General features: G+C 50.4%; 1 protein-coding gene across 1 annotated transcript in view; it reads right to left on the reverse strand.

The window, feature by feature from the left end:
- Nucleotides 1–203: 203 nt before the first annotated feature.
- The window catches only part of CALB2 (calbindin 2), a 30,447-nt gene continuing 18,423 nt past the window's right edge, over nucleotides 204–12,227 (reverse strand). Inside the window, exons 3-11 of the mRNA XM_063140961.1 lie at nucleotides 11,171–11,260; nucleotides 8,786–8,866; nucleotides 8,015–8,071; nucleotides 7,456–7,533; nucleotides 4,714–4,769; nucleotides 4,080–4,119; nucleotides 3,898–3,951; nucleotides 3,565–3,636; nucleotides 204–710 (exon numbers count right to left, since the gene is read on the reverse strand). Of these exons, the coding sequence (XP_062997031.1) occupies nucleotides 594–710; nucleotides 3,565–3,636; nucleotides 3,898–3,951; nucleotides 4,080–4,119; nucleotides 4,714–4,769; nucleotides 7,456–7,533; nucleotides 8,015–8,071; nucleotides 8,786–8,866; nucleotides 11,171–11,260 (645 nt within the window). The 3' untranslated portion in view covers nucleotides 204–593. The remainder of the gene's footprint in view (nucleotides 711–3,564; nucleotides 3,637–3,897; nucleotides 3,952–4,079; nucleotides 4,120–4,713; nucleotides 4,770–7,455; nucleotides 7,534–8,014; nucleotides 8,072–8,785; nucleotides 8,867–11,170; nucleotides 11,261–12,227) is intronic.

Raw genomic sequence — 12,227 nt, forward strand, 5'->3', positions numbered from 1 at the left:
AATAGCCGACGCTCTCAGGGCAGTTCACAGCTGCAACTTCCGGTCATGTTAGTTAACTCGAGTTTTACCATTTTACCCTGAGAGGGAGGGAGAGAGAATTGCCACCTTAAAGGGGAGTCAAGGCTCCTTTCTCAGAATGCGGCCCTTGCTCACAGAACCTCGAAACTTTTGGGGAATAAGGGACGCAACCCCAGAATCCAGTAGCTGAACATCCGTTTTATTTGTAAACTCTTCTTTGGTAAACAAGAAGACTTGACCACAAAAGGAAGGCAAAAGATTAAAAAAACAGAGAGCAAAAAGAAAACCCACTCCAGATTTGGGGATTTACAAGACACAAACTGTGGAAACTAAAGAGAGAAACAAGCAGGACAAGAAAATGGATGGTCTTGATCCGCAGTGCTGCCTTTCCCCCACCATCGGGTGGAGATTCTGTGGCAGAAGTCACAAGCAGAACAGCAAGCCAAGCCTTGCAGGGCTGAGCACAGCCCCAGGCACAGGGCAGCGGGCAGTCCTCCCGTGGCTCTCGTGGTCTTTGCGTTTGTCTTTGTGGTCGTGTCAGGGCAGGGGGAGACTCGTGAAGGGGCAGCGGCTCTTTACAGAGGGGGCTCGCTGCAGAGTACAATCTCCAGTTCCTTGCGGTGCAGCTTCCCCCCGTCAGACAGATTCATGATGCTCTTTCTGTAGTTGGTGAGCTGCTGGATGCTCATTTCCTGGCAAAGGGGAAGAAATGAAGACAGAAAAGAGGAGGACACATTGCGGTCAACTTGCAGAGGAACGAAATTCCACCCACATTTGAAATCCAGGAAAATGGGGCAAAATTCAGAGCAAAGCTTTCGCTCATTCTTCATCAGACGAGGGAGGGAGAAATTGTGTTTCCGTACCATCACTTTGCCTCCGGCTTCTGTCTCACAATAGGCACAAGCAGCTTCCTCTTTCTTCACACGGGGAAGGAAGAGGAAGCAAGCAACAACCACGTGGCCCATTCAGGGGGCGTTTTTATTGTGCTGCTTCTCCTGCACACAGCGGGAAATGGTGGCAAGTTTCATTATAGCTAAAAAGATCGGATTTGATGAGGCTGATTTTGTGATGGAAAAAAGAGCAGAAGGAACAGGAGGAATGCGGTGTTGTCAAAATGCCCCGCAAAGAACCGTGAGCAGCCAGTCACAAGCGTGCGATTAAACGCTTGTCTGAAGAAGCTCCTAGAATAGCTGGCAAATTGCATCCCAATTAACATCCTGCACCATCAGAATCTAAACCTCAATTTAGCACTGCTTGAAACTTGATATTTTAATCTCAACTCTGACTTTATGGGGCTAAAACTCAAACATGATCATTCTCTCGTGCACACTCAAAACAGGACATAGCTACATACTAAAAGCTGAAATTATCTCTTAACTTAAAAAACCAAGCCACCAGTTTTAAGATTAAAGTTCCAGATAATGGGGATGAGAAGAATTCCACATGCAAATCTGAAATTTCAAAAATCTGAAGGCAAATTTCTTCCCAAGAACCTGTTTTCTATTTAAGCTTTCAAGCTAGCAAGATGGCTGCAGCAATGGGGAAGATCCTGTCCCCTGGGACAGCAGGCTTCAAGGCGGTAGACCCCTCCCAACCCCGAGGAGGGAGCGCAGGGTTCCTGGGTGGCCATCTGGGTACCACCAGAGTCACCCCCTGCCCTTTTTCTGGTGGAAGGCGACCAATTACTGACTGCCTTCCACCAGGCACCGCCCCCGGGTTGACCCCAGATTGGCACCAGAGCAACATCAGACAGCAGAAGTGCTGTATTGAATCATAGAAGCATAGAATAGTAGAGTTGGAAGGGGCCTATAAGGCCATCGAGTCCAACCCCTGCTCAATGCAGGAATCCACCCTAAAGCATACCTGACAGATGGTTGTCCAGCTGCCTCTTGAAGGCCTCTAGTGTGAGAGAGCCCACAACCTCCCCAGGTAACTGGTTCCATTGTCATACTGCTCTAAAATTCAGGAAGTTTTTCCTGATGTCCTGCTGGAATCTGACTTCCTGTAACTTGAGCCCATTATTCCTTGTTCTGCACTGTGGGAGGATCGAGAAGAGATCCTGGCCCTCCTCTGTGTGACAACCTTTTAAGTATTTGAAGAGTGCAGTCATGTCTCCCCTCAATCTTCTCTTCTCCAGGCTAAACATGCCCAGTTCTTTCAGTCTCTCCTCATAGGGCTTTCTTTCCAGACCCCTGATCATCCTGGTTGCCCTCCTCTGAACACGCTCCAGCTTGTCTGTGTCCTTATTATTATTAATATTTATTTATAAAGCGCCATCAAATTTCATGGCGCTGTACAGAATAAAACAAAACAAGACAATCTGCCATATGGCTCACAATCTAAAATCACCATAACAGACTGGGGAGGGAGGGAGGGGAAAAAAATAGTTGAATTGTGGAGCCCAGAACTGGACACAATACTCTAGATGAGGCCTAACCAGGGCCAAATAGAGAGGAACCAGTACCTCACGTGATTTGTAAGCTATACTTCTATTAATGCAGCCCAAAATAGCATTTGCCTTTCTTGCAGCCACATCACACTGTCGGCTCTTATTCAGCTTGTGATCTACAACAATTCCAAGATTCTTCTCATTTGTAGTATTGCTGAGCCAAGTATCCCCCATCTTGTAACTGTGCCTTTGGTTTCTATTTCCTAGATGTAGAACTTGGCATTTATCCCTATTAAATTTCATTCTGTTGTTTTCAGCCCAGCACTCCAGACTATCAAGATCACTTTGAAGTTTGTTTCTGTCTTTCAGGGTATTTGCTATTGATGTCACTCCATTTGAAAAAGTCGTGGTAAATCCCCAACTTTTTCAAACTGCAGCATTGCAGGGACGCAGCACAGATCCAGAGCCACCACGGGGCTTTCCATGCGTATAGACAGCCTCATCCTCTGACTAAGAGTGGAGTTGGTGGCCTGGGGAGTTTGGCTTGGACTTACAACGCCTTGGAATTAATGCTACATTGTCTAGGTTTCTCTATAGTCCTGAGCTTCCTGAACACCCCTTCCATTAATGAATGCTTGATTGGCTCCTTATCCACCAGGGAAAGACCAGTCTGAGACCCAAAGATCTTTTGGCCATTCACGGGTTGCTGCAATTTTTTCAGTGGCCTATAAAGTCTTCATATCACCAGGCAGTAGCTCTCTCACTGCTGGATTTCTCCACAAGAACATCCAGGAAATCTCTCCCTCCTTTAGAGCTTTTCTCATCTCAGCCCATTCCTGAGCTTGACATTCCTGCCACTTCTGTAGCCACCCTAAAACCAACAGCACCTTTGCTTCTTCTAGTGGTTCCTACACAATCCCTGGCTGAAGTTCTGGCCTGGCTCCTCTATAGCACCCGCAACTCCTCAGTAGAAATGGCTTCATGGGTTCTTCTCTCAACTGTTTGCACATTAGACCACAATCTCTGAAGTCTGGTCTGACACATGAAGCACTTGGGTATCCCACAACTGACACCATCTCGGATGGGGATATTCCTCTGATCAGACCTTTAACCGTGCTGCCTGCCCAGACCAGCTAGAGATCAATATCAGAACTCACCTTCTTGTTTTTCTCGTAAAGATCTTTCAACAGGGCATCCAGTTCATTCTCATCAATGAAGCCACTTCCATCCTGGATATTCAAGGCAGAAGTTAAAGAGAAAGATTAGGAAATATGCTCAACTCCAACATCAAGGCTCTGTACTTGCCCCTGAAACATTTTGTCTACCTCCATTTGTAACCCACAGGCTCTCTTGCTCTCTCTCAGTCCCCAGACCCACCCAGTGGGCTGCTGGGAAAGGGACAAAGCACTCTTGCTGAAGGTCTGCATGGTCATGTGCAGAGGGCTTGCAACGCTAGAAACAGCTCTCTTGCTTCTCTTCCTATTCCTCACCTTGTCATAAAATGCGAAGATAGCATTGAATTCCTCTGAGTCTAGTTTCATTCCCTGTACAAATAAAAAAGGAGATGGAAGAAGAGGAGGAGGAGAAGTCAATCAGAACAAGCTGGAAGAAAGCACCCGCAACTGCACCCACACCCGCACCTGCAACCACACCTGCACACCCACACATTTACCTGGAACTTAAGGAGGAAGTTCTCCTGCACAGGCAACAATCTGCAACATGAATGGGACAATGTCAAGCTTCAGACAGAAATTCATAACTTCCAGCCAAGAGGAACAAGGGTCGCCACCATTGAAGCCAGGAAAGGTGTTTCTAGTTGCGGCTTTTTGCAGTAACTCTTGGCACATTTTACTTGCTGCAAATGCAACTGGTCTTTGAGAAGGAATGTGGACTTCTGGAGGGAACGGGTGATGCTTGAAGGCTGGCTTGTCCCCCGGCCTGAGGTTCCCCACCCCTGCTGTACATGATTCCTCAGAAGTAAATCCCACTGAGGCAGCCTTTGCTGCCCAGATGTGTTGGACTTCAAAGCCTATGAACCTCCGTCAGCCAAACCTCTGGCAGGCCCTGCGCAGGGCCGAACTGTAGCCAGCAGGCTCGTGGCTGAGGGCGCCTGCAAGCGCACTGCCAGGCCTGCTTCCTCCCTTGCCTTGTTTCTGCCGGAGTAGGGAGGTTGGGAGGACAGACAGAAATGTTTCGGAAGGCCAGGGAGCCCTCGGGGAATCTTAGGAACGACAAGAAGCCAGCGCCCAGGAACGATGTTTAGCCTTGCAGGTTTCGGAGAAGACCGCGCAAAGGGAAACTCTTACCGCGACATCTCCGACAGGCAGAGCTTCCCGTCCCCGTTCAAGTCAAACATCCGCAGCTGTGGGGTCACAAAGCAGCAGCCTGTTAGCGGCTCCTCGCAGACGGCCTGAGCCCAAGCCACTCTGGCCCAGCGCGGCCCCCGTTCCTGCTCCCGGTGCAAAGCTCTGCTGAAAGGAACAGAGCCGCCACAGCACTCTGTTGCCTTCCTCTGCCTCAAGGGGGGGGGGGATTGGTTTCCTCTGGAGGAGACAAGACAGCCCTGCGGGAACCTCTGGCGCTGGAGCCACGATCTGCCTTCCACGGGAGGAGGGCCCTGCCCACGAGAGGGTCCTCTACCCCTTTGGGGGGATCCCCCTTCTCCTCTACACACCTCAGCTCAGCCCCCTCAGCAGGGCCTCCTGACTCTCTGAGTAGCATTTCCTGGAGGCTGGAGGGGGCGCCGGGGGAGGGAGGGGAAGAAGGACGGGGAGTCCCCTTCCACCAGCCCAGTGGCTCCAGTGAGGATCTGGATCCAGCCCCACATGTCTTTGGAAAGGCAGAACTAATTTCCAGGTGGCGAAGGAAGGGGCGGGGCGGGGCCACTCTGCTGCATTTGCCTGTCCCACCCAAATGGCTATGGCTGCAGTCGTCCACCCTGGTGAGGATGCCTCAAGGCCGCTCCAGCGAAAAGGATTTAGGCAGCCCTACCAAAGAGCAGCCTTCCCCAACCTGCTGCCCTCCAGATGTTTTGGATTACAATTCCCAACATTCCCAGCCAGCATGCAAAAAAATCTGCTGAGCAGGGAAAGCTGGAAGAGCTCCCACGAGTCTGGGGGGGCGGGGAGATGTAGGAACATCAGAAGCTGCCCTGGCCTGAGCCAGATCCTGGGTCCATCTAGCCCCATACTGTTGACACTGACTGGCAGCAAGGGCTCCACGGTTCCAGGCAGGATCCTTTCCTAGCTGCTAGGGATGGAACCCGGAACCTTCCGCGTGCCTGGCAGGGGCTCCACCATGGAGCCACCGTCCCTCCCGACCAACCTGACCCATCTGCTGGCGAGAGAAGGAGCAGTTGCAGGGAGCTTGCTCCCCTCACCCAGGCAAGAAAGACGATTTGGCTCCCTGGGCAGTGCCAGCGCCAGCGCCCGAGCCCTCTCGGCCAGCGGCTCTGCAGCCAGCCACAGCCAGGCCAAGATGCCCGGCTCACAGAGGGGCCTCCCTCAAAGCCCAGTGTGTGGGGAGGGCTGTGCCAGGTGGGCTGTGCCACTTGGGCCGGCTCGCTTCCTGGTGGAAGAAGCAGTGGGGAAACGCGGGAGGGTGACCCATGGACCCTCACGCCGGGGCCCTCCATGAACCTCTGTGCTTGAGGCCAGGAGGCTGCATGCTAGGAGCCTCCTGTGAAAGGCCGCTGCTTCTGGGCTCATGCCTTTCTTTGGCTCCACGGCACTCCTCTGTTGAGCCACGCCGGACTAAGCAACGTCGTGGAGTTCGGGAGACGTGGTTCCCCTTCACTGGGTATTATTCACTATAGCACATCGCCTGCCAATTGCACAGTTCTACTTTTGGAAGGGGTACAATGGCCAGATCAACGATGAGGGGAATGTGGAAGACAGCATGAGAAATGAGCAGTCGCGTGAGAATTGCCTGTCCTGTCTTACAGTTCTTAACGCTGGTTGGTAGCTAAAGGAAACAGCGCACCGCAGACTGCGTATGCTGCATTGTGGTGGTCCTATGTATATTCCCGCCTCGTGTATGTCGCTTAACGAAAAAGAAACAAAAGCATTTATTTTAAAAGGCAAAAGAAAACAATAAAGCCACGAAGTGGCGTCACACCCGAGGGGACATTGCGGAGGCACTCCTTCAAGGCCCTTCCCCGTTATCTGGGGTCCAACTCTGAGCAGCCGGGGCTCCAAGGGAAAGGCGGAGCCCACCTGTTCATCTTCACACACTGAATAGTAAGAGCATCGCCCCAGGGCGACGCTCACAGCTCTGTGCGCATCCCAAGGCCCACCCCTGGCATCTCCCAGGGCAAGGGTCTTCCTTACTTAAGGCCAATGGCATGTGACGCTCATTTGCCTGGGGAGTTTTGCTCCTCTGTCATTTTCTCGGTTTATCAAATGCGGCTCAGGAGGCCTCAACCTGCAGTGCGAACCTCTTCCCCTGTCCAAAGTTGGGAGAGTAGACCAGCTTCGTGCGTCCACCCCATCCTTCTCTCCCACTGCTCTACTCCGAAGGTTCTCCTTCCAGTAATGCAGCTTTCCACAGCCCGGTGCCCGCCGATGTGTTGGACTGGCGTTCCCATGATTGCCAGCCAGCATGGCCAGTAGCCTTGTTAATTTGGCCATCCTTGAAGGGAGGCACCTATGGGTGGACTCCCTCATCCTGTCCCTGACTCTTAAAGGCACCTTTGAATACAAGTAGCTGCAAGCTGGAGAAGAGACAGCTTGAACACGTGCAGAGTGCCCTCCTCTCATCCTTTCCACGACAGTCTCAGAGGGAAGGAGCAGGATTGCCCGGCATAGTGGGGCGCTTCCCACCTCTCATTCTACGGGACAAATCCTGCCCTCTGCAGTCACCCTGGATCCCACTCAGTTCTTCCCTTTCCTGCCCCACCCCCAGTTGCTACGGGCAGAGAAAATCTGCACAAGATGCCCTGAGCTCTGTGCAGCCGGTGGCCCTGGGACTGGGCTGCACCCCCCCACCCCCGTCACTCACTCTCTGGGAGACCAGGCCCCCTCCCCCCTCCGGCTGCCTCGGGCACTCACGATGGTCTGGGTGTACTCTTGCAGCTTTGGTTCTTCATAGGGCCTGTTGGCTTTCTCCAGCAAGTCCGACAGAAATCCCTGCAAAGGGGGAACTTGTGAGAAGGGGCCGAGGGCTGCCCTCCCTCTGCCCCCCCGCCCCGTGCTGCCCTGCCCCCTGTAGTGCCACTTCTGCCTGAGGCCAAGAGCTCTTGCCAAGGCACCATCAGTGGACATTCCTGGCAAGAGCAGTGGGGCCTGATGTAAGACAGGAGTGGTTCAGAGCTGCAGAAGACTCAAATCTCACCTCCATGAACTCCTACAGGCAAAGCCTCACTATGGGGACCTGAACAATGGAGATGACCACGGCTGAAACAACGTGCCGCACTCCTAACGGGCTGAGCGCTGGTGTGGCACGGATGGCACCTCCTGTGCAGCTCCCTTAATAATTGGCATCGTCTTTCAAAGCATGTGCCCCTTTGAGCTACGGCCGCCTTTCCCAACCTGCAACTCCCAGCATGCCCGGCCAGTGTGGCCAATGGTGTCTGGTCACTCCTGGCTCCAGGGAGAAAGCCCACCTCACCTTCAGCTCATTGGCTTCAATGTAGCCACTGCGATCAGTGTCGTATTTTCGCCAGGCCTGCAACAGAAACAACGCAAGTTTATTATTGTAATTGTATTCATAGTGGGGGATTTATATCCCATCTCCTCACAAGTTGGCTAACATATGATGATGATGATGATGATGATGATGATGATGACGACAAATGAAGAAGCAAGAATGAGCCCGTAATGAACACTCCCCAAAGAGCACTCGGTCCTCTAAGGAGTTCTCGTCAGCGCCTTCGCATGTCATGGAGCAACAAGTTTCTAAACCTCTCGCATCCAGGGGTGGGGTGGGGTGACGTTTCTCAATGCTGTTTTGGCCTGGAGGAAGGCCTGGTCAGTGGAAAATATGGAGTCAAGGGTTCACTCATTATGATAAGAATTAATATTTTAAGCACAAATTAATATAAACAGTATTGCTTACGTGGGATGAATTTTAATATTTAATTGCATGTGACCGTCAGACAACTTCATTTGCCCATTAGCCAACAATGGATGGACTCCAATTTCATTCAGACACAGTATTTGTTTCCTATTATTCATTTGAATGGCTCGGACAGGCTGCTGCTTCCCAGCTGTCGGATGCATGCCTCAAGATGGCCCCATACCGCTCGCTCATCATTTATTCATGTGGCTTCTTGCATTGGGAGCATTGGCTGCCTTCCGGTGGCAGAGCTGCCCAGTGCCAGCCTCACTGCAGCCCTGGCTCCTCTCGATTTCTGTGAGCTCATCCAAACCAAGTCCTTACCTCCATGAATTCCACACTGGAGCCAACGTGCTGTCGGAAACACAGCAAGAAGTTCTCTTCGGTGGGCAAGATCTGGGCCAGCTGTGGTTGGGTGGGGCAGGGGGTGGGAGGGGAGGGGAGGGGAGGAAGAAGACAGGCATGCCAAGATCAGAGAGGAAAGCTCCCCATCAAGGACCGTACAAGCAACAACATCTTTGAAGTGCTTTATGATAAAGACAACAAAGGTACCTGTAGCACCTTAAAGACTAGCACAAGCTTTTGTGGACTACTAGCCACTTCATCAGATGCACGGGGTATTATGGAGAGTTTCAGGTTCATACATAGTATATCTGGTGGATGATCTGAAATTCCAATAAAGCCAGTTTGTTGCAATGCCTGGAGACTGGGCCCAGAAGCAGCTACTTCATGGGTCACTCCTTGGGAACATATACAACTCTGAAACTCTCCATAGTACTCCATGCATGCATCTGATGAAGCGGGCACTAGTCCACAAAAGCTCATGCTACAAGGTGCCACTGTAAGGTGCCACAAGTTTCTGTTGTTTTTGCTGCACAGGCCACATACTGCAGCTACCCTCTGGGGAAAGTGTACACGCGTGTATCTTAGCATGGCTGCCCTTTCCCCTGATCTTCGGGCTTGCCATGTTGCTAGTGGAAAACACCCAAAGGCGGTTCAAGGGTCATGCGGTGCACCCTGCCTTTGGGATACTCAAGGGGACTGCCAGGGTGGCTGCGGGGTCTTCAGTCAACTCCTGGCCACAGGGTAGAATGTTGGGTCTTAAAATAGCACAATTCAGACTAGGGAAAAATATGAAATCTTTGGTGGAGAAAGATGCTAACCTGAGCTCTCCTAACTTTCCTGCAAGACCGGATGCTAATTGCATGAATGCTGTTGCCATCAATATGTTTTGTTAGGCAGGGAAGCCTGTGTGGGGCCTGGACTGAGTGTGTGTGTGTGTGTCTCTCTCTCTTTAAGCAATAGTGTAAATCCAGCCTAAGACCTCCAAGTGTTGCCTTAAAATTGATATTGCTGTCTTCCCCAGCCTGGCACCCTCCAGACTACAGCTGCCATGTTGATGATGGAGCTGTAGTCCAGGAACAGAGGCTAGGACTAGAGAGATTTAAACTTCTCCACCACCACCCCTGACCCATGGCTGCCAAGGCTCCTGGGGGCTGTTAGATACATAACAAGAAGCATGCACGTTAATGGCATCTACGCAATTGTCACAGTTCCAGTTTGGCACTTAATTTCACTGAAAGAGAAATGCAAGGTGGAGTGTAATGCAGAGGAAGCTGGTTTGCTGTAATGGGCCCCACACGACCACCCTTAGGAATGCCACCTGCTAGTGAGGGACATCCTTGACCCTTGCCATCAGCAGCAATGAACAGAATAATGTTACACATATGCAAATGGAATCCTGGCGGTGAGAAACCTCAGAGGCTACAGGGCCTACCCAAGGCTCTGTTTCCTTAGAAGGAGGTCACCGGAGCATGGTGTTTCTGTGATATAAGGTTTATTCACACAGCTCACCCTCAAATCCAAATAGCCAAAGCTGTTTACCATGACCAGATTGAGAATACAAGGTACTTTAAAAAGCGAGCAGCATTTGCACTAGACAAATCAAGAACATGTTAACAGGGCTCTCAACGTAACTGGAAGAGGGGAAAAACTTAGCAAAAGTTTAACAGCAAAAGGGGGGAACTAATGCAGTTGCTACAGGATGACGTTGGCTAAACAATGATACATAAAACAGATTGTCTTTGCCAGGCAGCTTAGGTAATAGAGGCATAATCAGATAATAGGGGTATAATGGGTCTTCTCCTAAAATCCTGACACATATTATGATGTAGTAAGAATGCATCACAATCTCTAAATCTCCTGAACCACAAGAATCTCCACTCTACCGTGGAGATGGTAGAATATCCTTCTTCCAGAAGTGTTGGGCTACAACACCGAGAAGCCCCAGACAGTGTGGGTATCTTGGGCATGCTGGGAGTTGTAGTCCAACACTTCTGGAGGACACGAGGTTGGGGGAGGCTGTGCTAGAACATTCATCCAGGCCCATGTAAACACTACCCAGGGCTTATTTTTATTTATTTATTTATTACATTTTTATACCGCCCAATAGCCGAAGCTTATAAATAGAATTAGTTCTTCAATAATTTGCCCCTTTCCTCCCAATTGGGAATTGAATGCCAAAGATAGTAGAAGAAAATTTAGCAGCCAAGGATATCAAATATTGCCCTTCAATATCATACCATCTTAACAACAGAAGTTTTGTTGTTGCCTTTTTCTTATCCAGAGGAAAAAGTTCAAATGAGGAAATGCCCGTTTCCATATAGTGTACCGCCTTCACCCAGGTATTTCTACAAGCATCTTCCTCACCTCAGCCATTTCGATTTTCCCATCTGCATTTTTGTCGTATTTCTTCATGAAAGCTTGCATCTTCTCTGCAAAGTTGACATTTCTGGATTCCTGTGAAAAGAGGAGGCGTCTCATTCATGCCATGTTCCGAATGCAGCCACAACTTTCTGGGCAGGGGAGAGACTGAGCTTAACATTTACAACTGCATAAATATCATCAACTCAAACATACCACTGTACAAAAACAGATGCCCTAAGAGAGGCCCCGGAAACAACCTCCCAACATCAGGGAGTTTCTTTGTTCTCATTGCAACTGGCAAGAATTTGGCCACAACTAATCATGCTACTGAGGGGATTTTATCTGACAGCAGATATTTCACATACAATTGGGCTGATCTACCTGATCGAATGGCCAATAAAGGGGCAATCCTGGGCTGCCCAGCGCCAGCACAGAATTTGCAAAGCGAGAGAACACCTTCCTCAGATTCCACCTTGTGGCTGTTCCATTGCAGGGGAACACCGCCATCTCTCCCCCACCCCCCACCCCAAAGCCTTTGATTGCAGAGCACATTAAAGCAACCAAATTAAAAGCCCTAAGATATTTAGCTGTATGCAAATTACTCAAACAATCGGCTAACCGAAAGGGGCTTTTCATAAGGGAATATCTAAAGCAAGAGGTGAATAAGGTCCATGTTAAGTCCTCCCTACTCAGGAGCAAGCTTGACAGAAGGCAGGAGAAGTGTTGGGCTGGAGTGCGTGGAGTGCTTAACCTTCCCCTTCCCTACACACACACACACACACACACACTGTCATGTGCAGGCTTCGCGTCATGTCTAATTTGGCCCTGAGAAAAAAACGGCTTTGCCTATAGCCCTCAACTTGGAAGCTGGACTAAGCACATTAAAATGCCAAGCTTGGATATTTACCATACATTACTGGCTCCGCTGCCACCTAATACTCACCCCCAACTCCTTGGTTACCAAGGTCCTGTTAGAACCCTCTGAATCTCACTGGTCTAAGGCAGTGGTGCAAAAAGTAATCTCAATAGGGCTATCCCCCTTTTTCCTGCTACCTCTAGA

The sequence above is a fragment of the Elgaria multicarinata genome, chromosome 14 (genome assembly GCF_023053635.1).
Source record: "Elgaria multicarinata webbii isolate HBS135686 ecotype San Diego chromosome 14, rElgMul1.1.pri, whole genome shotgun sequence".
Lineage (NCBI taxonomy): Eukaryota > Metazoa > Chordata > Lepidosauria > Squamata > Anguidae > Elgaria > Elgaria multicarinata.